Below are 24919 nucleotides of genomic sequence, written 5' to 3' on the forward strand. Positions count from 1 at the left end.
TCGCCTTTTACGACGCGCCGGAAAGCAACGGCCGCAGCCAGCACCGAGTGGAGCGGGTCACCATGGGGGTGAGGGGAGGCCGCCCGCCGCGGGGACACGGAGGGGAGGTGGCGAGGGTCTGGGAGGCAAGAGCTCGCGCCAGGAGGAGATGAAGCGAGTGGGTTCGCGCTGAAGGAGCAGGAGGCAGAAGGAATGTCTCCCTGTGGCACCCATGGCCGGGAATGCGGGCGGGTCGGGCCGGCGTGGAGCTGTGCAGGCACGGCTGACGCAGTTACTCTGGCCCTCCCCCTCAGAAAATCGCCCTGCAACTCAAAGCCACGCTGGAGAACATCACCAACCTCCGGCCCGTGGGCGAGGACTTCCGGTGGTACCTGAAGGTGCGGCCGGGGCGGGGCCCGGGGAGTGGCGGCCCGTCCTGATCTCAGTGCTGAACCGGAGCCTTCTCTCCGGCAGTGTGAGAAAATATTTAACCAGGCACATTAAGTGTTCGGGGTTTTCCTAGTTAGAATTTTACGTTTGCTTTTTATTAAAGTGTATTGGTTTATCTCTAACTGGCAGTCTTGGAAAGCTTCATTTTGTAGTTTTTCCCTGTGTTAAATATTTCGTGGTCTGTAAACGGACACTAAACGAAATGCTACTTGAAGGGACGTTGTGATTATTTAATAAGGTGAATAGTTCGCCTTTCGTTTATTGATTTGGTTTTCTTTATTGTGAAATAGTTTGATTTTGTGCGTAATCCACCCTTCCTTTCCCCTCCCACACTGGTAAAGCTGGTACCCTAGCGGCAGGGTCTACAGAGGCCGCCCCTTCTCCAGCCGTCTGAGGCTCTTCACTGTTCCAGATCCCAGAGCTTCTGCTCTGTTTTCCTCCTGGTCAAAATCCCAGCATCCTTCTCTACCTCTCAAAAGCCCTGTTCTTCAGGAAGCTGCCTCCGGGCTACTTTTATTTCCCAGGATTTTGAAGCCTGAATACCAGGGCTTACTTGGGAGAATCTGTTCTTTGGCTTCAAGAAGCCGAATCGAGTGAAGGAGACAGAAAAATAGAGTCACAACAGAGTGATAAATACACCAGTGACGTACAGGGCCTGTGGGACCATAAAGCCGACCAAGCAGAGTGGGTGGGGGGCCTGCTGAGGCCATTTCTCTCTCTTTTTTTTTCTTAATTGACACATAAGAATTGTACATATTTATGGGGTATATAGTGATGTTGCGATATATGTAATATATAGTGATCAGATCAAGGTAGTTAGCATATTCATCTCAAACATGTATCGTTTCTTTGTGTTGGGAGCATTTAATATCCTAGCTATTTGAAACTATATATTATTTTTAGCTATAGTCATCCTACAGTGCTATAGAACACTAGAACTTATTCCTCCCATATAGCTGTAATTTTGTGTCTTTTAACAAATCTCTCCCTATTTCCCCCCACCCCCATTGAAGCCATTTCTGCACCACAGATGCCTTGAATTCCCGGCCACACTGAGCACTTCGTAGAGGAGGATGGGCATGCCGGCATATTAGACAGCCTTACCTACCTACCCTTTGCCCAGAGATAGGTCTAGTTTTGTCCTTGTTGGGGCTGGTGTTAGGGATGAAGTGAGATTGCCAATGAGAAGGTAGGCCATGAGCCTGCCCACCTCCCACTGTTCTTACCCCTTCCTTGGTGTCTGCCCAGCTGAGCCAGCTGCTTTACTAACATTCTTTTTCCCCCAAAGATGAAATGTGGCAACTGTGGTGAGATTTCGGACAAGTGGCAGTACATCCGGCTGATGGTAACTGTTCCCCCCCAGCACAAACACTCACAAACACACATACACTTCTGGGCAGGGATTTGGGGAAACTGGCCTTCATCTCTCCAGTTCTTTACTCCCTACTTTTTTGTGGTTTGGGAGGGCAGGTGTCAGTATGATGAGCACTGGGTTCAACAAACATCTTTGAGATGTGAGGCAGAGTTCAAAATCAAGGAGAAGCTCTTTTTTTATTTTCCTCAGGAAGCGTTCCCAGGAGTCTTGTCCTAGTAAGTTACCCTTTCTGGGTCTTGGTCTCTTTCAGTGGACAATAAATGGTGGGCTCAATCTCCTCAGGACCGTACGTCAAATTCATATGTGACTGAAAGTTCTGTTTGCTTTTTGCCAGGACAGTGTGGCACTGAAGGGGGGCCGTGGCAGTGCTTCCATGGTCCAGAAGTGCAAGCTGTGTGCAAGAGAAAATTCCATCGGTAGGTCAGGCTGTGCGTACTGAGTTCTGCCGGGTGGCCCACAGCTTCCTGGCACCAGGCTGAAAGTAGACTCATGTTACCTGAGGGTGGAGTCAAGCCTAAGATGCTGACACCTGTGCAGCGCGATCTTTTTCAGGGCCACATCTGGGCACCTGGCTGGGGCCAGGGCATGGACTCAAGTCAACTTTGTGTTCTCTTTTCTATTTCAGAGATATTAAGCAGCACCATCAAGCCTTACAATGTAAGTTTGTTGCTGTAGTGGCAGGGATGGTGGGGTTAAATCCTAACTGGAGTTGGTATGTCTGGGTTCTAGAGTCATGCCTGCATCAGAGTGACCTGCCATAGGACATTCACTCATGAACTTAATTCTTCTTTCCCTCAGTCATTTATTCACTGTACACTGAGTGCTTGGTATATTGCCTCTTGCAGTGCCTTCTTATGAGGGCTGGGCTGTGGGATCTCAGGGGACCTCTGACACAATCTAGCTGTTCAGTTTGCATCACTGAGAGCACTTGCCTTGTCTTCATTTTAGGGGAGTAGCAAGCTTTCTCTGAAACCATAGGTAGGGTAGTCCTTTGGTGCATCCCATCCTTTATAGCATCAGTGTTATTAAATAGTTATATGTTACTATGGAACAAGTTAGCCCAAAGGTGAGGGAGGGAGTGTGTGCTTTGGGTCTGTTTGTTTAAAGAAAACCAGTTATTTGTATTCACCTATTCCTTATTTGGTATTTATTTAAAGTATCTTGAGTTGTGCCAAATTCTTGGCTTTGTCCTGAAGTTAAAGAGAAATTAAATGAGGACTTGCCCTCAAGTACATAATAGTCTAGTGGAAAATACAGACAAACAAGAATCGAACTAGGGCCCTAACAGAGAAATGCCTTACCAGTGCCAGAGTCCGAGGCTCTTCACTGTTCCAGATCCCAGAGCTTCTGCTCTGTTTTCCTCCTGGTCAAAATCCAGTCAGTGTGCAGGAAATTATTTTTACAGTGAATGACAGGATGAGACTGAATGTGTGGGCATGGCACTTGTGGTCCCTAAGCCCATAGGTCAGGTAGGTATGAATTTCCTGGCCACCTATCCCGCGAGAGGTGTCCCCTCCACATACATAACCATTTCAACCGCTGTAAGTCAGCCCTCTCCCTTCCTTAATGGCAGATAGTGAGCAAAAGGCTATGGCTAAGTGTACTGGTTCTGTTTGGATGATCTAGAGACTTTGGAGCTTAACATTCTTGTTCATATTTTTGGTGTTGATAATTTTATTTACTATTTATTGAGCACTGTGCTGGGCACTTTATATGCATTTCAAAATCTGACAACAAAATTGTAGAGGTTTCCTCGGCTGTATTTGACAGTTTAGGAATCTTGGGCCCAGAGGGGAAGAGAGGCAGAGCTTACCTTACATCCAGGCAGGCTGACTTCAGCATCCACACTCTTCTGCAGCCTCCATGTCTACTGTCTACAGAAAGCCTCATAGGGAGCAGGTGCCCAAGGCAGGCTTCCTCTAAGAAGGGGACCAGTTGTTCCTGGGTCTCATGGTAGGCCTCCAGGGGCAGTAAGTGCCCATTTGGCAGGAAGGAGGGGGCCATGAGGTCATCTTGAGAGCTCTTTTGGGCCTACCTCTTCAACACACTTCCTTTCTAGGCTGAAGACAATGAAAACTTCAAGACAATAGTGGAGTTTGAGTGCAGGGGCCTTGAACCAGTTGATTTCCAGCCCCAGGTGCGTGTGTATCTTTCTGTGGAATCTCTGTCTTTGGGGAGGGGATGCATGAAGTGACAGCCAGAACTTTGCTACCTACAGAGACCATGGACTAGACATTTCTCCTTTCTAGCGGTAGTAATAATTGTCCCTTATTAGGTGGCTGCCGTATGCTTGGGCACCCATGCCGTCATTTTCACGTTACCACATTTGATCCTCCTGGTAACCCTATGAATTTATTCATCCTGTTCTTCAGATGAGTAAGGAACTAAAGAGATTTTGCAACTTGTTCAGGGTCACACAGTAAGCAATAGAGCTATAGTTTCAACCCAGGTCTATCTGACTTGAGCTGGTGCTTATCCCCCTTTATTTGTGCATGTTTCACCTCACAACAAATCTGTGAGGTAGGCAGAAGAGCAAATACCTCATCCCCATTTTATAAATAACTAAGGTCCAACCTGGGAAATGACATGCCCAGGGGCCTTCAGCAAACCAGGGGTAGTGGAAGGGATTATGCTGCGCCTGCTGCCTTCTGGTCCAGGGCTGTAATTCAGAGAAACCATCACTCTAGTTCTGAGGCAGCTGCCGGGTCCTGGAAGATCAACAGTTATTCCAAGACAGGTGCTCATACTGCATCTCTGTCCTCCATCCCAAAAGTGTGAGAAGAGCCAGCAACCTGGCCAGCCCTCACTTATAGCCCAATGCCTCCTTTTGCCAAGACTAACTGGTACCTTCTTGTCCCCTGCAGGCTGGGTTTGCTGCTGAAGGTGTGGAGTCAGGGACAGTCTTCAGTGACATTAATTTGCAGGAGAAGGTATGAGACTTGGGGGCTCTGTGAGGTATTATAGGGCACCTGGTGGGAAATATTTTTTTGGTAGACAAGGCTTATCAATGGAAAGCCAACTTTGTATTTTTGTGCTTTTTGTTAGTGATTTTGCTGTTGAAATGGCCACAGGTATAGTGCTAAAGTGCTTTCTAATGTTCCTACATATGGAAAAGCTATGATGCCCCTTACAGAGAGAATACTTGTTAGATAAGCTTTATTCAGGCATGAGCTATAGTGCTGCTGGCTGTGAGTTCATGAATCAACAATATATATTAAGTAAGGTATCTTTAAACAGAAACACATAAAGCTAGATTATTGATTGGTTGATGAAAATGTGACCAGAGGCTCATAGGAAGCTAACCCTGTATTTCCCCAGGGAGTATTCATTCAGTATTCCCTAATTCAGTGTTTGTGGTGGCTTTATTGCACCTAACTACTGTGAAGAACAAGAAAGAGTCTGTATTACAGGGCGTATTACTACCCTGCAGATAGAAAAGCCTTGTGCTCAGGCCTTGAAGGACAAAAACTTCATTTCATTTGCATAGCACCTAGTAACAGCAGCTAGCATTTACTGAGCTCTTATATGTGCCAGGCACTCACTATGCTGAGTGCTTTTATTTTATTTTGTTTTATTTTATTTTTTGAGACAGTCTCACTCTTGCCCAGGCTGGAGTGCAGTGACACAGTGTCAGCTCACTGCAACTTCTGCCTCCTGGGCTCAAGTGATCCTCCTGCGTCAGCCTCCCAAGTAGCTGGGATTACAGGTGCCTACCGCCATTCCTGGCTTTTTTTTGTATTTTTAGTAGAGATGGGGTTTCACCTTGTTGGCTAGGATGGTCTCGGACCCCTGACCTCAAATGATCCACCTGCTTTGGCCTCCTAAAGTGTGGGATTACAGGCATGAACCACCACGCCCAGCTGCTGAGTTCTTTTAAATGTGTTACTTCATTTGATTCTTTTAACATTCAATATGAACTCCATTGTTGTCCTTTTTTTGTTTTTTTTAAATAGAAGACAGGACTCAGAGAAGAGGCTCAGAGAAGTTAAGTGGTTTGCCCAGTCACACAACTGAAAGAGCTAGAATTCAGGCCTGAGTTATCTGGCTCTGTTCAGGGTCATACATGTTCATGATTATTTGCGTCAGAGCCTGAGCTGGGCCTTTTAAGTCCCAGTTCTCTGCTCTCCACACTGCTGCATTCTGCCTTGTGAGGCTCACATTGCCATTTTGTTTCCCAGGACTGGACTGACTATGATGAAAAGGCCCAGGAGTCTGTGGGAATCTACGAGGTCACCCACCAGTTTGTGAAGTGCTGATCCCTCTTCCTGCACAGTTGCCCTTACAAACTGAGAAAGGACAATGTACCCAAGCAGCAGAGCCCACAGAGGCTGGTTCCTTTGCCCCTTGTCTCCTGGCGGCTATACCAAACCTTCACAGTCTGCATGCTGGACTTTATTACAGCTTCCCAAGCCCCATCAATAAAGCCCCTGTTTATGCTGCACTGGTGTATGAAGGTGAAGTAAGGAAGCAGCTACGCTCTCTGCAAATAAGAATTCGTGCAGCAGCAGTTCACTCCTTAGGAATATGAAGAGTATTTTTAAGGAAATGGTATCTCCCCAGTCAAGGGCAAGTTTACAGAGAGGAAACTGCGATCCCACCATCACTCAATGAGCCAGAAGCCAATGGTGACGTACTATTACCCGAACTTACTGAACTTGCTGTTGGAAAGATCTTTGTGAGGATTAGGAATTAGGTTAAAAAAAATTAAGAACCATCTTCAAGCAAAAATTAAACTTTATTTCTGGCTTAAACAATAAATACACCTGAGTTAGTTTTCCAAACCTTTCCTCCTGATTAAATGCCCTTAAAACTGAAATCTCGTGTTATCTTTAGTTGTGATCTAGTCCCACGTGGAAATTACACGTTTAGCTTTAAAACCATGATTTTAAAGCTCAAGCCTGTGGCTGGCTGCCTAGGCAGCTTATGATTAGTTTCACAGAATAGCACCCACTGGCTACACAGGCCCCAATTTTTTTTTCTTTTTTGTTTGTTTGACAGAACACAGTCTCGCTCTGTTGCCCAGGCCAGAATGCAGTGGTGCAATCTCAGCTCACTGCAACCTCCACTTCCTGGGTTCAAGCAATTCTACTTCAACCTCCCAAGTAGCTGGGATCATAGGCACCTGCCACCATGCCCAGCTAGTTTTTGTATTTTTAGTAGAGATGAGGTTTCACCGTGTTGGCCAGGTTGGTCTCAAACTCCTGACCTCAAGTGATCCACCCATCTCAGCCTCCCAAAGTGCTGGGATTACAGGCATACGCCACCATGCCCAGCCTCCCAGTTTTCATGATGAGGAAGTGATGGTAGCTTTTCATCTGCCAAGAAGTTAACTTTTGATGGATTTGCCTTCTAAGGCATCAAATATGTCTTCTAAGGCCTTCTCCACACATTGGAGAAACTCCCGGGCATTGCGGCCTGGGTAGGAAGAGACATTGCAGCCTATCCAGTTGCCATGAACAGCATATCCAACACCAAAGCCATCAGAGACCACGGGGGCAAAGCCCCCAAGGTTCACTGCTGGGCTGCTCAGCGTGCTCGTGGACAGGACATTGTGGTTTATCTGCCCGTATGCAGGGTCCAGGTAGAGCTCAGGCAAGATGATCCCTTTGGCTGCTGCCAGGTGCCGCAGAGCAAACAAGTGTCGGTCAAAGCCCTGGCCTGTGAGAAACAAAATGGAAAACCAGAGTCCAAGGACAGAAAAGGACCTCAGGAAAACCTCCCCACTTACCACATGGTAGGAATACCTATCACAGCATCCTTGAGAGTGGGGAAGGCTCTGTCTACCTCTGTGCCCACCACCAGCTGACTAACCTTCAGAGCAGCTCAAGCTAGAATATTTCAAATTATTTAGAAAATGTATTATGTCATGTTATATTTAAAAATAGCTGTCAACAGCTGAGCTAAAAATGAGCCTAAAAGAAAAGCATAATTTTAAAGATTCAAAATCAGTTTAGTCAAAGAGTCAAGACAGTACACGAAGAGAGCCATGGACTCAAAAACTACGATAAAACTGTAAGTCTGATTCAAGTGTAAAAGAAAAGATTGAGTCAGTGGAACAAAATGGAAAGTCTGTTTGACCAGGGTTCTAATCTCAGTCTTACTAATTTGCTGTGTAACTGGGCTTGGTCTTTTCCTTATAAAATGGAGGAAGAGAAGACTAGAATGTCTTGGAGGTCCCTTTCACTTCCAGCACTTCATAGCAACATGAAAGGACAACTATGACCCTCCAGGTGCTTTCCAGGTCTTGAATTTTATCAAAAAAAGGGTAATGATGGATGACAACTGGGAAGTTTCTAAGATGACCTGTTTACAGAGAGCAGACACACTACAACTGAGGTGAAGTTAGTGGGGCCGCAAGTTTAGAAATCCTACATTTTCAAAAGTCAGTCTGATAACCAATGAATAACAGAAAAAGGAGACTGGGTGCAGCGGTGCACGCCTATAATCCTAGTGCTTTGGGAGGCCGAGGCAGGAGGATTGCTTGAGCCCAGGAGTTTGTGACCAGCCTGGGCAATGCAGTGGGACCTCATCTCTACAAAAAAATTTAAAAATTAGGCCCGGCGTGGTGGCTCACACCTGTAATCCCAGCACTTGGGGAGGGCGAGGCAGGTGGATCACAAGGTCAGGAGTTTAAGACCAGCCTGGCCAACACAGTGAAACCCCATCTCTACTGAAAATATAAAAATTAGCTGGGCATGGTGCCGTGAGCCTGTAGTCCCAGCTACTCAGGAGGCTGAGGCAGGAGAATTATCTGAACCCAGGAGGCAGAGGTTGCAGTGAGCCGAGATTGTGCCATTGCATTCCAGCCTGGGCAACAGATTCCATCAAAAAAAAGAAAAAAAGAAAAAAAAATTATTAGCCAGGCATGGTGGTGCATGCCTATAGTCCCAGCCACTTGGGAGACTGAGGCAGGAAGATTGTTTGAGCCAAGGAAGTTGACGCTGCAGTGAGCCATGATTGCGCCACTGCACCCCAGCCTGGGTGACAGAATGAGACTGTGTCTCCAAAAAAGGCCAGGCGCGGTGGCTCACGTCTGTAATCCTAGCACTTTGGGAAGCCAAGGCGGGGAGATCACCTGAGGTCAGGAGTTCAAGACCAGCCTGGCCAAAATGGCAAAACCCCGTCTCTACTAAAACTACAAAAATTAGCCAGGCATGGTGGTGGGTGCCTATTATCCCAGCTACTCGGGAGGTAGAGGCAGGAGAATCACTTGAACCTAGGGGCAGAGGTTGCAGTGAGCCAAGATCATGCCATTGCACTCCAGCCTGGATGAAGGAGGGAAACTCTGTCTCCAAAAAAAAGAAAGAGAATGACACGTCACAGCTGAAAGTGACCTTAAATGAGCACAAAGTCACATGCATTCCCCCACTCCTGCTTAGGAGGCAAGAGCATTCTGATCCCTAGTGGCTAGTGTGGCTGTTCAGACTGCTAGGGTAGAAAAGAAAACTCATTTGGGGAGTTGGCGATGGATTAAACCTAGTGAAGGGGTAGGAATCAGATTTGGAGTAGAATATGACTTAGGCTCGCTTACCCAAGCACTGAGGACAAGACCCAAGGGCATGCTCCCCACCCCTGCCTCACCCATTGCTGCTTCTTTGGTCAGCTGGCCATGGTACTTGGAACATTCAACCATCATCTGTTGAAGCTCGCCAGCACTGTGCCTGGAGGGCTCCCTGACAAAGGCCTCAGAGCACCTCTTTGTATAGATGGAGGCTGGGCGGATGGTCTCAGTGCGGCCGTGCTTGAATGCGGCAGTGCTACAGGACTCGTAGGTGGCCACTGTCTGCCCGTACTGCCGCAGGAAGGCCATCTGGAAGGCCAGCTGGGCAACTGCATCAGGACTCAGCTTCTGCTTCTTTAGGAATTCTTTGCCTCCTCTCTGAAACTGGAGGCAGTCGATAGTGAGGGTTTTCATGGTGGCATCAAACTTTTCCTTAGCAGCCGTGATGCCAGTCTTTAAGGCATCAGTCAGCTTGAAGTTGAGTTTCTGCACAGTGACAGTAGAGTCAGCAGTGGCTGGCTGGCTCTGTGGAGTGATGGCAGGGATCTGAGTGCTGTCTTTAAATACTTCATTAAAAAATCTGAGCACTGCCACACCATCACCCCAAGAGTGCTCAAAGTGGACAGCAGCAGAGCCATCCTTGGCGATAATGAGGTTAAAGGATTTATCAAACCAGCGGTTTGTGCCATCCCCATGCAGCATGTTGTGGGACAAGTGGACAAGGTCCTTAATGGGGAAGTCATCTAGGCAGAGGCAGAACACAGCTGAGTCCACTTTCCTCAGGCTCTCCTCATTGCCACTACTCATCAGCTTCTGCCTGAGCTCTGCCCAGATGTCTCGGTTCTCACTGGTCAGGTATGCCAGAGGAAACTCGGGGGCGGGGCTGCCCTCTGAGAGAATGTACTTCAGATGCGCCTGGATTTCTGAGGGGCTCACAATGTTCCCATCTTGATCCAGGACATCAAAGGTATAAAAATTTCCTTTCCTTAGGACCAGGAGGTGTCTGGCCTTGTCATCAGTGAAGAGTTCATCCCGACTGGGTTTGGGTAAACGAGTTGAGTTGAAAAGCCGAAAATACTGGGACATATCCAGGGGATATGCATTGACTAGGTAGGCCCCATACCAGGACAGAGAGGAAGGCACAAAGCGTATAAGCCTCTTGAAGGTGTCAGTGTCACTTTTTGCAGGGTTCAAATGGAACACTTCTGGCTCCAGAAGGCGAGCCCGGAGTGTCTTCAGAAACCGGATGGCAGAAACAGTCATGTTGGTTGCCCGGGTGAGCTGGTCGTTATACTCAGATTTTGGGTCAGGATTGAAAGCCATAAATGGATTAAAGTTCAGAACAACGGAGTCTCGAGCAGATAGGTACATATCAAACCAGGGTCCTAAAAAATAAAAAGAAAAAAATAACATAAAATGTTAATGCTGTTCCTAAAAATAAAATTTGAAGAAGAAAAAAAATTCAAGCATAGGCAAAGGAAATGGCATCAACCTCCAGAGAGGAGGATTCCCTGAATGGTTTTGCTCTGCAGTAATTCAAGACATATAAATGGGCTCATACAATATGTGGTGTTTTGCATCTAGCTTCTATCACTTACAATAATGTTTTTGTTTTGTTTTTTGGGGACAGAGTCTTGCTCCTGTCACCCAGGCTGGAGTACAGTGCCGCAATCTTGGCTCACTGCAACCTCCGCCTCCCGGATTGAAGCGATTCTCCTGCCTCAGTCTCCCGAGTAGCTGGGATTACAAGCACCCTCCACCATGCCCAGCTAATTTTTGGATTTTTAGTAGAGATGGGGTTTCACCATGTTGGGCAGGCTGGTCTCAAACTCCTGACCTCAGGCGATCCACCCGCCTTGGCCTCCTAATAATGTTTTTAAGATTCATCCATGTTGTAGCATATAAGTTCTTCATTTCTTCTTATGGCTCAATAATGTTCCATTATATGGATATACTATATTTTGTTTATCCACTCATCATTTAATGGACATTTGAACTGTTTCCACTTTTTATTATGAATTATATTGCCTTTTTTTTTTTTTTTAAGACACACAGGATTTCTGTTGTCCAGGCTGGATTGCAGTGGTGTGATCATGGCTCACTGCAGCCTTGAACCCTGGGCTCAAGCGATCCTCCCACCTCACCCTCCCAAGTAGCCAGGACTACAGATGCACACCACCAGCCTGGCTAATTTTTTTATTTTTTGTAGAGATGGGGTCTTACTATGTTGCTTAGGCTGGTTTCAAGCTCCTGGCCTCAAGCAGTCCTCTCACCTCAGCCTCTTAAAGTGCTAGAATTATAGGTGTGAGCCACTGCGCCTAGCTATTAAGAATTATGTTGTTATGAACATTCTTATACATGCTTTTATATGGACATAGCCAGGAGTGGAATTGCTATCACATGGTAAGTCTCTGTTTAACCTTTGAGGAATTGCCAGGATGTTTTCCAAAGTGGCTGCACCATTCCCACCAGCTGTCTATGAGGGTTCCAATTTTTCCACATCCTCAGCAGCACTTGTTATCATATGTCTTGCCGCGTGGAGATATTCTGGTAGGTGTAAAGTAGTATAGCACTGCAGATTTGGTTTGCATTTTCCTAATGTTTATTAATTGCTTTTTCTTCCTCTTTGGTTTCCTTTCTTGGTTTAGAGGAATAAAATATGGTAACACTCCACTTGCATTCATGTTGGAACAGAATAGTTAATTCCCACCCCATCTCTTTAGGTTTCTCTTGCTTCATCTCCTTTCAGGGGCAACAATCATACTTGACTGCCCCCCCGACAAGGGGGGAACGTCTTCATTGTCCTTCTGTGTACAGTGTACATTTGTGCACTCCCTGTTTAGAAAGTACTCAAAAAGCTATTAGAACTATCAGTGCATGGATCACTCAGACTAGCCCTCTGAGTTCTTGTAGATGTTTTACCTGTAAAAATTCCAAAAGCAATATTTTATCAGAAAATATGTCAGGGAAAGTTCCTGCTTGGATTAGTAAGCATGAATAAACTCTATAAATAAGGACCATCTTTCATTCAGGCAAATAACGTTTATATGTATAGCACTGGGAAAAGGATTAATAGATGCAGATTTGTCTATTACTCATTTGTTGGCCCATCCACTCATTCCATCCCTTGAGAATCAGTGCTGTGCCAGGCCTTGGTCCAGGGGATTTAGAGAGGAAAAGGACATGGTCTTTGATTCTGAAAAACTCTGGTGAAGGAGGCAAATAATTAAAACATAATGCAATGCTAAATGATGGGAGATAATACTAAAATGATGAGAGAAAAGTACTGGTGGATAAGATATATTTGATGAAAGAAGACATAAATTCATGCCTCTGATCCCCCCTTAGCAAAAGAATTTCAAAGAGACATAAACCAAGTCAGGCCAAGAGAATGGGAGATGAGAAAACAAATACTAGAAGCTGGAAAGCACTTATGCAACTGGTAATGACTAAAGCAGACTGGAGAAAGCCAATCCTAAATTGGCAGGAGAGAAAGCCAAGGAATCATGATTTGCACAGCAGAACCCCCAGAGGGCTCAGTAATTGGCAGCCTAGATACATCTGGTTGAGGACTGTTTAATTATATCACCACTACCACAACCTGAGATTCCCTCCGCACTCTGGTAGAAGACTTAAGTTTTACTCTCTGGAAAAAATAAAACTGGAGGCTGGGTGTGGTGGCCCATGCTGGTAATCCCAGCACTTTTGGGAGGGCAAGATGGGTGTATCATGAAGTCAGGAGATCAAGACTATCCCAGTTAACATGGCAAAACACCGTCTCTACTAAAAATACAAAAAATTAGCCAGGCGTAGTGGCACATGCCTGTAGTCCCAGCTACTCGGTAAGGCTGAGGCAGGAGAATTGCTTGAACCCAGGAGGCAGAGGTTGCAGTGAGCCGAGATCGCACCACGGCACTCCAGCTTGGGTGACAGAATGAGACTCTGTCTAATAAAATAAATAAAATAAAACTGGGAGACCTGAATCACAGTTGAGATCTCAAATCTTCTTCCCTTACTTACCCTACCTTCTACAACACTAGCAACCTTTTGGCAGTTTACTAGAAAAGCCTCCCTAGGGAATCTAACCCAATGACACTACCATTAGGGACAACCCAGGGAAGCAGTTTAGCTGGATCACTGTATTAGTCTGTTTTCACACTGCTATAAAGAACTACCTGAGACTGGGTAATTTATAAAGAAGAGAAGCTTAACTGACTTAATTCCGCATGGCTGGGAAGGCCTTAGGAAACTTACAATCCTGGTGAAAGGCGAAGGGGAAGCAAGCCACATCTTACATGGCAGCAGGAGAGAGAATAAGTGAGGAGTAGGAACTGCCAAACACTTCCAAACCATCAGATCTCATGAGAACTCATTATCACAAGAAACGCATGGGAGAAAGTGCCCCATGATCCAATCACCTCCCACTAGGTCTCTCCCTTGACACTTGGGGATTATTACAATTCAAGATCAGATTTGGTTGGGGACACAGAGCCAAACTACATCATTCTGCCCTGGTCTCTCCCAAATCTCATGTACTTCTAACATTTCAAAACACAACCATGTCTTCCCAACAGTCCCCCAGAGTCTTAACTCATTCCAGCATTAACTCAAAATTACAAGTCCAAAGTCTCATCTGAGTCCAGGCAAGTTCCTTCTGCCTATGAGTCTGTAAAATCAAAAACAAGTTAATTATTTTCAAGATACAATGGGGTTATAGGCATTGGGTAAATGCTCCCATTCTAAAAGGGAGAAATTGGCCCAAACAGAGGGGCTACAGGCCCATGCAAGCCTGAAATCCAGCAGGGCAGCCATTAAATCTTAAAGCTCCAAAATGATCTTTGACTCCATGTCTCACATCCAGAGCATGCTGATATAAGGGGTGGGCTCCCAAGGCCTTTGGCATCCCTGCCCCTGTGGCTCTGCAGAGTACAGCCCCCATGGTTGCTTTTACAGGCTGGCGTTGAATGCCTGTGGCTTTTCCAGGCACATGGTGCAAACTGTCAGTGGATCTACCATTCTGGGGTCTGAAGGGCAGTGGCCCTCTTCTCCCAGTTCCACTAGGTTCCCCATTGGGAACTCTGTGTGGGGGCTCTAACCTCATATTTCTCATCTGCATTGCCCTAGTAGAGAATCTCCATAAGGACTTCACCCCTGCAGCAGACTTCTGCCTGGACATCCCGGTGTTTCCCTATAGCCTCTGAAATCTAGGAGGAGGTTTTCAAACCTCAACTCTTGTTTTCTGCACACCTGCATGCCCAACACCACAGGAAAGCCTCCAGTGCTTGGGGCTTGCACCCTCTGAAGCAATGGCCAGAGCTGTGCCTTAGCCCCTTTTAGCCATGGCTGGAGCTGGAGTGCCTGGGACACAGGGCACCATGTCCCAAGGCTGCAAGGAGCAGCAGGGCCCAGGAAACCATTTTTCCCTCTTAGGCCTCTGGGCCTATGCTGGGAGGGGCTACTGTAAAGATCTCTGAAATGCCCTCAAGACATTTTCCCCATTGTCTTGGCTATTAACATTTGGTTTCTCATTACTTATGCAGATTTCTGCAGCTGGTGGCTGGAATTTCTCCCCAGAAAATGGGTTTTTCTTTTCTACTGCATGGTCAGGCTGCAAATTTTCCAAACTTTTATGCTCTGCTTCCCTTTTAAACATAAGTTCCAATTTCAGATCATCTCTTTGTGAATGCATATGACCATATGCTTTCAGAAAAAGCCATCTTGAATGCTTTGTTGCTTAGAAATTTCTTCTGACACCCTAAATCATCTCTCTCAAGTTCAAAGTTCTGCAGATCTCTAGGACAGGGACAAAATGCCACCGGTCTCTCTGCTAAAGCATAGTAAGGAGTGACCTTTGCTCTAGTTCCCAATAAGTTCCTCATCTCCATCTGAGACCACCTCAGCCTGGACTTCATTGTCCATATCTCTATCAGCATTTTGGTCAAAACCATTCAACAACTCTCTAAGAAGTTTCAAACTGTCTGACATCTTCCTGTCTTCTTCTGACCCCTCCAAACTGTTCCAACCTCTGCCTATTAACCAGTTCCAAAGTTGCTTCTACATTTTCAGGTATCTTTGTAGCAATACACCCCTCCTGGTACCAATTTTCCATATTAGTCCATTTTCACACTGCTATAAAGAACTACCTGAGACTGGGTAATTTATAAAGAAAAGAGGTCTAATTGACTCACAGTTCCTTGTGGCTGGGGAGGCCTCAGGAAACTTACAGTCACAGCACAGGGTGAAGGGGAAGCAAGGCACATCTTACGTGGCAGCAGGAGAGAAAGAGAACAAGTGGGGGAACTGCTGAATAGTTTTTAACTATCAGAACTAGTGAGAAACCACTCACTATCATGAGAACAACATGGGGAAAACCGCCCCCATGATCCAATCACCTCCCTCCAGGTCCCTCCCTCAACACGTGGGGATTACAATTCAAAGATGAGATTTGGGTGGGGACATAGAGCCAAGCCATATCAATCACATTAGAGCAAATCTGTAACTGACAAGCCTCACCCTCATCCACATAGCTTCCAAGAGCTTTTTAATATCTCATTCATATCTAAGACAATACAGGATTATGAAGCATCTGAAGAAAGGGCAAAGCAAACAAGAGAAAAGCAACTTGGAGGCAATAGACTATGAAGAGAGACGAGATCTTTAAAAAAATTCTCAGAGATAAATTATTTTTAAAAAGAACACCATAAGAAGAAAAAAGAGCTTGTGGAAGTAAAAAATAGGAAAACAGGAGTTTTAAAAACAGACAGGTTGAGGGATTAAAGTTAAGTAAAGTCCCCCAAAACAATGGAACAAAAAGAGTAAGAGATGAAAACTGTGAGAGAAAAGATAAGAAAATTAGAGGATAAGACCCGGAAATTCTACACCTGAATGATAATAGTTCCACAAAGAAAAAACAGAGAAAAAAAATGGAGAGGAAGAAATCCAAAGAAATAAAACAAGAAAATATCCCAGACCTGAAGGATGAGATTCCAGATTCAAAGAACTCACAGAGTGGCCCAACAAAATGGGTAAGAATAGACTCACACTAAAACACATTACCTGAAATTTCAAAACACTGGGGACAAAGATAAAATTCTAGAAAGCTTCCAAAGGCAGTGAGAAGAAATAGTCAAAAGATTTAAGTCTCAGAATAACGTTAGATTTACCAACAGCAACACTGGATGCTAAAAGACAATGAAGCAAAGGCTCCAAAATTCTGTGGAAAAATGATTTCAAACCCGGCCAAATTATCAATGAAGTATAAGGGACATTTTAAAATTTTTGCTTCCCATGTTCTGTTTCCAGATAGTAAAGGGAATATGTGCTTTGATTTAAAAAAAAAAAAAAAAAAAAAAAAGAAAAGCCAAGAAATAAGAAAATATGAAAGACAAGAAACATGAGTCCCAACATGAGAAAGTGATGATAGATGTCCCGGCTGATGGTGAAAGAGCACAGGAGAGCAGCTTCACGGTAGGCCAAGAGGTTCACAAATCCAGACTACAGCATGTTGCAAGTTCTGGAAGAAGTTTCGTCAAGAAGACCAAAATGGATAGAATGTCCAATCTGCTTTCATGTATTGAGAGGAGATTCAGATAGCTTGTGAAGAGTCTGGGTGTAAATTAGTAGGCACATAGGAAACTAAACAAAAGAAAGGATGGAATAATTATTAACTTCAGAGAAAACAAAAACTTTGTACTGGAAAGGAAAAACAATCCCAATATGCTATATGAGTCAGCTGACAATAATGTTTATATGATCATAATAGCATAAACACTAGATACTGAGTTAACCAAAATTACAAATCCCTATGCTATGAAAATGAGGGGACAGGAAGTACGTGTATACACATCCCACATATGTGATGGGATGTAAAATACTGCTGAATTCTAATCTACAGTGAGATGTCAATAGCTAATGACTAAAGCGAAAAAATCAAGATGCACTAATGCAAGTATCTAATTTAGAGATGTGAGGTATATAACAAAAGATTTAGGAGCTGAAAGTGAGAAGTGGGAAATAAGGTAATGATAAGGAAGTTGCTCTTTTTCCTAACAAGCCGTATAGAACTGTCTGATTCTTTAAACTATGTGCATGTATAACCTTGGTAAATGTATAAACTAAAAGAAGTGCTGTAGGAACAGAGGTGGAAGCAACCAACTCTGAATGGAGTGGAAAAAGGACTGAGGTTGCACAGAAAACCATCCTCCCTGGATCTTAAAAGAAGAATTTGCCAGGCAAAAAAATGGTAGAGGGGACAGCATGGATAAAGGCACAGAAGAATGAAAGACTAAGGGTTCAGGGATCAATGAGTTGTTCAGCAGGAAGTGTGTCAGCGTGGGTGGTGAGAGAAGAGGCTGGAGAGGACAGTTCTGCCTGACAGTGAAGGACCCAGAATGATACAGGACATAGGACTTAATCCTGCATCCTTTTCAGACAGGACCATTGATTAGGTTCTGCCTCAATCCCATCTACAAAGAAGGCCGGCCATCATTCTTGAGCATGGGCTGTAGTCAACACCTCAGTAGAGGAGGAACACACTTGGCCTTAACATTTACCTCAGGAAGGGAGGATGGGATGTTACTTCATTTGCTGGTCTCACCAAAAATATCTCTGAGACCAAAACAGGAGAGAATATGCCTTACTTTTCATTATGGAGGGCTCTGGGAGAAATCATACCCACAGCCCAGCCTACCTACCTGAAATGTAGCTTGTATGTTTATTCTGTTTGTCCTGAGCAACCAGCTGCTCATGCAGTTCTTTTCCAATCCCATTTTCAAAACTCTTGCAAAATTGTTCTGTTTTCCTAAAACATTCAAGAAAAGACAAAATCAAACCATGGTAGGGAATGCGTGATTTTTAGGTTCATGGCAAGGAACTCATAATAGAATTTTGGGTCCCCAACAGCATAGTCCTAAAACCCAGAATGAGATCAGAAAGCACCTCTAACCAGAACGGGAATCAATCTAAAATTGATAATCTAGACTACCTTCTTAAAATGAACGATTAGGAAAATCAATCAACATCTCACAAAATAATCCATACCCTAGGAGGCAGTTTGGCACAGAGAAAAGGACACAAGCTCTGGAGTCAACAGAAGTTAAGTCTGAATCCTAGCTCTGTCACTTTTCAAACTGTGTGATCTTGGATAAGTTACTTGATCTGAGTCTCAGTTTCTTGATGTGTAAAACGGATAATAATACCACTTTACAAGATTAAAAATATTTATAAAGCTAAGGATTCAGAATATCCTAAAACATAATACTCAATAACTGGTAGCTATTACCATATCAAGAGAAACTTTAAATGACTAATAAGGAATACTTGAAAATAGAGGACTAGATTATGGATAATTCATCTGTTTCTCCATCACTGTCCAGTGAAGAGTTCTGTGATTCCAACAATGCCAGTTACCTGTACAGAAAAATTTCCATTATGAAAAAAGAGTACTACACTAGGCTACAAGAGCTTAATGCAATCCACTTTTTGACAAAATTTGATATTATTTTCCAATTCCATGCTGTATTTGCTTCCTAGGACTGCTATAACAAAACACCACAAACTGGGTGGCTTAAAACAACAGAAATTTATTCTCTCACAGTTCTGGAAGCTTTATGGACAAAATCCAGGTGTCAACAGGACTATATCTTCTCTGAAGACTGGGGAAGAATCTGTTGCATGTCTTTCTCTTAGATTCTGGTGTTGCCAGCAATCCCTGGCATGCCTTGGCTTGTTGACACATCACTCCAATCTCTGCCTGTGTCCTCACATGGCTGTCTCTGTGCCTTCTTCTTACAAGGACACCAGTCATATTTAATTAAGGACCCACACTACTCCAGTAGGACCTCATCTTAATTAATTACATCTGCCACAATCCTAATTCCAAATAAGATCATATACTAAATTTCATGAAAAAGGGCATAAATTTTGGAGGTATGCTATCCAACTCAATAAACATGCTTACAACGCAGACTTCTGGTCTGCTGTATGGTCTCCTCAGTGGACCTCCCTTCCAAGGGTACATGCTCTCTATAAATGACCAGGACCAGCAAGCCTCCCAGGTACACCTGCTAAGGGAAAGTACACATTTGGCATTCTGGATTATAAACTATCTTCTCTTGAGCCTGTTTAGAGGAACTCTCAGGGCTCGGTCAGTCCTTCATGAATGAAAATCTATTTCCTGAACTTGCGAAGGCACAACTAGGTTCTGGGTTCCTGGAGACCCAGTCAAGTCACAAACATTCCCTGAAGCTTGGTCCACCACTACTTGCCAGCCTGTCTTGAACCACCCCAACTATGCTCACCCAAGGTTCTCAGTGTTTACCTGAACTGGCCATCATCCAAGAGAGGCTTCTGTGCACTGAGGTATCTCCTAATGGTGTCTTCAAGTTTGGGAATAGGCAGCCTGGGGAGAAAGCAGGGTCAGTGTAAGGCTGACAGTATGTGGAAGAGGTTAATTAGCTTTACAAGCTAATGAACTGATTACTAGATCATTAATTTCCTCCCCCAAAACCAATAATGGGAAGCCACAGACAAATCAGAATCTGTGGGTTTACTAATGCCAAGTATATCAATGGTAACTCTACTTTTAAGTAAAATAACAACTAAATATTTACATAAAATATGAATATAATATCTTAAATAATAATAATAGATTCAAAATGGGGAAGCAGAAGCTGCCCCAAGCATTCCTGTTTTCTGGTCAAAATGACAACACCTGTGCTAACACTGTATTGCCCTGATTTAATTCTAGCCTTAGTTTGAACAACTGCATTTTTCTCCCCTAGGATAAAATGAAAAGGTTCTATTTTTTAAATTTTCTTCTGCATTTTACAACAGATAATTATATAAGAGTGAAACACAGATCTGTCCAAGGGCCAGTTATATGGGGTCTACAGTCACTGAAAGGTAGGAATCAACCAGTAAGCCATGTCCAGACACCAGGAACGCCATTAGGAAGAACCAAATAGTCCCATGTGCTTAAATAACAGGAACAGCAATTTGCCTACTCATCATTCTCTCTGCTAGAGATTCCCAAAGATGGCTATGGTGATGAAGTTACTGGCTGATTGTGAAATTAAAACACATGGACAGTAAAGTGAGGTGTATTTTCTCTTCCAATTCATTGGTTTTATTGAAAGAAATATCCCCTAACAGCAAAACAAACAGAGTTTGTTAGGTTGCCTCTACCAACTAAAAAGTAACACTGATATGCAAAATACTGAAATGTATCAGTCATATAGGAAATGAAACATGATACATGAAGCAGTTTAAAAGCCTAATATAAGATATACTGTGGTTCATCAGTTTATTTTTAATGCATGTTTTTCCACAGTATGACAAAAATAAATCAATTATTTACTGCCATTATGGACTTAGACTGCACTAAGTACCCATTTACAACACTTTAACACCATAGATCCCCTTACATTCACTGACTTACTCAGAAAAATTCCAAATACTATCTCAGCTACCTCATAAATCCAGAGTTGCCTACATATGTTTCTTAAGATTTGGTTTTATTACAGTAGGGATATTCATGAAAGTTTACCTTCTTCCTTTTAAACAAAATTCTACATTAGAGACAATGGCAATTTGATTAAAAAAAAAGTCCTACATAAAAATTTCTGGAGTGAAATGAAGCTGGGCATGGTGGTTCACACCTGTAATCCCAGCACTTTGGGAGGCCGAGGCAGGCAGACTGCTTGAGTCCAGGAATTCAAGACCAGCCTGGGCAACATGGTGAAACCCTGTCTCTACAAAAGATACAAAAAATACAAGAAATCAGCCAGGCATGATGGTGTATGCCTGTGGTCCCAGCTACCTGGGAGGCCAAGGGCAGATCACTTGAGATCAGGAGTGTGAGACCAGCCTGGCCAACATGGTGAAACTCCATCTCTACTAAAAATACAAAAATTAGCCGGGCGTGATGGTGCATGCTTGTAATCCCAGCTACTTGGGAGGCTGAGGTGGGAGGATCCTTTGAACCCGGGAGGCAGAAGTTGCAGTGAGCCGAGATAGGGCCACTGCACTCCAGCCTGGGCAACAGAGAGAGACTCTGTCTCAAAAAAAAACAAAATAAAATTGGCTCAATGAAGTTAACAGAATTGCCCAAAATTATAGCTAAAGACTTGCAGATCCAGAATCTGAAACTACATTCTATCAGACCTCAAAGTTAGGGCTTTTCACCAAGTATGACATCAATGAGTGAGTGTGAAAGATTATACATGTAATCAGTCTATAATCTGAGAGAGAGAAGGAATCTTATCTCTCATCTAACTCCCAATTTACAAATAAGGTAATGGAGGTCTGGGAGAGGTTGGCTGCTTAAGGTTATGCATGGGTGACTAGTGGTACTGTTTGAACTGGAGTTTGAATTGGTACCTCCAGATTCCTACAGACTGTGCTGTGGATGGGGCTGGAATAAATGATCTTGAATATTCTTCTCAGCTTTCCAATTCTAAAGTGCAGAAAATCCCTCTGATCTTAAACCTGGGTGGGGCCCAGGCCTGCCTGAAAGTCAGTGACCATCTGACTCTGAACTTGGCAAGTGAAGACAGGTTCTGTCCGTCCTCACCTTTCACCCACATACTGGCTCAGCTCATACACACAGGCTTATCCTACAGGCACAAAGCCCCTTTTTCTTCCTCCCCCCTGCTATGTGTAGATAATCTCATTTTCATTTGTCTTAGATGTTTGCATAAAATGTAATTTCACAAGAATCGCTCGATCCTCCTGAGAGGGTGGGGGTATGTAGTGATGACGCTGGGTTAAATGGTCCCAGATGCGGAGAAAAACAGCAACCTAGCAGCTCGGGTGAGGCCTGTGACACAATGTTTGTTTCACACACGGGGAAGGAACCTGGCCTCTAGCTCCTGGACTACGGGGAATCCCTGAGGACAGTTTGGTGAGAAATAAAGTGAGAAGGGTCTTTGAGGCAAATTTTGAACTTGTCTCCAGGAATGGAGTTACTCGCTCAGTAAGTTAGAAGTTAGTTTAGGTTTGGTTTAGAGGGTGAAGAAAATGTCTAATATTGAAGAAGGAGACCTGGCAGCTCAGGCGAAGGTGGAGTTCGAAGGCTGGGAGAATCGGAAGCCGGATTTAAGAAAGTACTGGGGGAGGGAAGGGGAGAGGATTTACTAGGGCTATTTTCAGACGGGAAGTCGATTCTGGGTGAAGTGTTTCGAAGGCAGGGTAGCCCACGGTGAGGAGGAGAAGAGAAATTTGGGTGGGCCCTGGATCTGAGTATGATGGAGTGTGGACGGGGTACTGAGGGTGGTATCTAGAATTCTGTGAGGGTGAGCTGCACTTACAAGGGGTACTGTGGATGAGGTAGGATATTTTAAGGGAAGGAACCTGTTGAGGAGGGCTTGGAGAGAGTGAAAGGTTTCCGGGTCAACACTGGACTTAGAAGATTAAAGATTTAAAAACATGGGGAGGGTCAGTTGAGGGCAAGGGTGAACACTTGAGGGCTGTGCTTGTGGGGGCTGATGGGGGGGTGAAAGAACAGAGTACTGGAGAAACGGGAGGTGGGGCTGAGGGTCCTGAGTGACAGCGGTGAAGGCGGTGCTGGGAGAAGTTGAGGAATGGTAACCATGATGTATTAGGAATCAGCCTACCCACATTCCGGGCAGGAATGTGAGGCAGTCATTAAAGTACTTCAGGAGACACTACAGTCGAGGGGTTACAGCGGAGCTGGAAATATGCAGGTCTGGCATTTTTCAGGGAGAAGAGAAGGACTTAGTTTAGCTGGCTGGAAGTCAGGTTAATGGAGAGGAAATCTGAGAAGGGTTCAAGATGGAGAATGAGATAGCATCGAGGGGTTCTGGAAGACAATCTGAGGGTTCTGAGGTTCCTGTGCTAGGAGATTCTGAAAGTCCCAAGACTTCCAGATTAGGGGATGTGGCAGCCTCCATGGTAGGGGCTTGGGGGCGGAAGCGGGTTCACTAGAAGAGTCATGAGTGACTGCAGTCAGGTTGGGGCCGATCCTGGGATGGCAGCGGGCGGCGGGGACCCGGAAGCCGGGCTCACCTGGGCAGGCTGTCCTGGTAATGCATGGTGGGCACGATGCTGTGCTGCAGGTACTGGCCGGGACCGGAGCCGGCGCTGAGGGGCCGACTGGGGGCTCCCGGACCAACCGCAGGGCCCCGGGGCCAGGCACGCAGCAGCAGGCGGGGCACCATCATCCCGGGAGCCTGCGGCGGCGAGAACGCGGCAAACGGGTAGTTCTGGAGTTTAAAGACAAGACCGCCGTCGCCCCTTAGGGCCCGGGACACTGCTTCAGGACTCTGAACCCACTACTCCTCCTCCCGCAGGCCACTTCCGGCCCCTGTAAGGGCGTCGGCTCCGCCCCGGACTGGCCCCTTCCGGACAGGGGCCGCCCACTGCCAGGCCCCGCCCACTGCCAGGCCCCGCCCACCACTAGGCCCCACCCAGAAGGGGGCCCCAGCCTCCGCACCGCTGGTCTCCCTTCCCTTCCCTAGGAGGCGGGAGACAGAGATCCGCAGCCGCTCCTTCCCCTTTTCTGGAGCAAGACGGAAATTGGAGCTGAAAAAAAAAAAAAAAAAGAAAAGCTAAGAACTGTGTGTGGAATCTGATAACCCAAAATTTGATCCAGGCTCCATCCCTGCGAGACTGTGGACTAAATTTTAAACCTCTATTTCCTCACCTAAGAAGTAGATAGATCTTAATGATTCAACGTACCTCCCAAAATTCTAGATATGAAATAAAGATAACATGTTATGCACAGTGCATGGTGCTTAATAGGAAAGCAGTAAACGGTAACGGTTGTTACTGTTGTTAGTAAACTGAGGTGAGGTGAAGATCATTGACATAAAATGACTCTGAACACTGCACAGCTACTGCCCTGCCAGCTCACCTGAGTAGATGGATATTAGAAAGGATTTGTGCAGGAGCTGGAAACCTGGCGTTTCCCGCTGGCCACCACTTCAGTGCAGAACGCCCCTTCCAAGCGGAATCTCCTCTGCTTGAACATCCATTCTCAGCTTGAGCATTTCCAAAAACAGGAAGCTCATTGCTAAGAGGAAACCCTTGTCTTCCGGCTCTAGGAAGTCTTCCATGTTCAGTCTATTGGAAGAGGCTTCCTGTCACCACAGACCACCTCCAAGATTCCTTCCAACTCCTGACTTTAAGATTCCGCTACTTGAACATAGATCCATCATCCCTCATCCATCACAAAACAGCTGCAGAACAGCCCACCACGCCCCAGTCCTTCATCTTAGAAGCAGCTGAAGGATTACTTTTTTTCATCATTTGTCCATTTCTCCTACAATCTTAAATTTTTTTCGACTAGGGTTTCTATGTGGCTGAATTTGGTGAAGTTTTCACTAACCCAGAACACACACACACACACACACACAGACACACACAACCCCATTAAAGTTCTTTCCTTCAATGAAATTGGCAAAGGGGCATAAAGAAAACTGGAACCTAAGGACCCAGTGACTCCCATTTTACAGAAGAAGACAGGGAGTTACCAAAAGACACGCAATTATGCTGCCTGGCTTAAGCACAACAGAATTCCATTTTGGGAACAAAACTGCCCTTTAGCCCTGTTTGGAGCAGCCAAGTACATTCTGTCTGTTCCATAATTGGCTGAG

The 24919-nt window shown here is 45.0% G+C and overlaps 2 protein-coding genes across 2 annotated transcripts; one reads left to right on the top strand and one right to left on the bottom strand.

Moving 5' to 3' along the window:
* CZIB (CXXC motif containing zinc binding protein) lies at window positions 1-6616 on the top strand. The gene is made up of 8 exons (XM_023188330.1): window positions 1-68; window positions 294-377; window positions 1718-1774; window positions 2139-2220; window positions 2430-2461; window positions 3864-3941; window positions 4669-4734; window positions 5983-6616. Exons 1-8 carry the CDS (start codon window positions 63-65, stop codon window positions 6058-6060), a joined length of 483 nt encoding a protein of 160 aa, XP_023044098.1. The 5' UTR covers window positions 1-62; the 3' UTR covers window positions 6061-6616.
* On the bottom strand, window positions 6521-24023 carry CPT2 (carnitine palmitoyltransferase 2). Its single transcript, XM_023188320.2, has 5 exons — window positions 23331-24023; window positions 19624-19704; window positions 17999-18105; window positions 9386-10690; window positions 6521-7462 (listed from the first exon to the last, which is right to left on the bottom strand). The coding sequence occupies exons 1-5, from the start codon at window positions 23483-23485 to the stop codon at window positions 7131-7133; spliced, it is 1980 nt and encodes a 659-aa protein (XP_023044088.2). The 5' UTR covers window positions 23486-24023; the 3' UTR covers window positions 6521-7130.
* Window positions 24024-24919: the final 896 nt, after the last annotated feature.

This window comes from Piliocolobus tephrosceles, chromosome 1 (genome assembly GCF_002776525.5).
Source record: "Piliocolobus tephrosceles isolate RC106 chromosome 1, ASM277652v3, whole genome shotgun sequence".
In the NCBI taxonomy this organism is placed as follows: Eukaryota; Metazoa; Chordata; class Mammalia; order Primates; family Cercopithecidae; genus Piliocolobus; species Piliocolobus tephrosceles.

Bases quoted from the DNA above. Each gene is read 5' to 3' on its own strand.
- CZIB (XM_023188330.1), top strand. The intron at 378-1,717 runs GTGCGGCCGGGG...TTTCCCCCAAAG, and splicing joins ACTTCCGGTGGTACCTGAAG to ATGAAATGTGGCAACTGTGG. The intron at 3,942-4,668 runs GTGCGTGTGTAT...TGTCCCCTGCAG, and splicing joins CAGTTGATTTCCAGCCCCAG to GCTGGGTTTGCTGCTGAAGG.
- CPT2 (XM_023188320.2), bottom strand. From the start codon at position 23,485: ATGATGGTGCCCCGCCTGCTGCTGCGTGCCTGGCCCCGGGGCCCTGCG. The intron at 19,705-23,330 runs GTGAGCCCGGCT...CTTTCTCCCCAG, and splicing joins TACCAGGACAGCCTGCCCAG to GCTGCCTATTCCCAAACTTG. The intron at 10,691-17,998 runs GTAGGTAGGCTG...TTTATTTTTTAG, and splicing joins ACATACAAGCTACATTTCAG to GACCCTGGTTTGATATGTAC.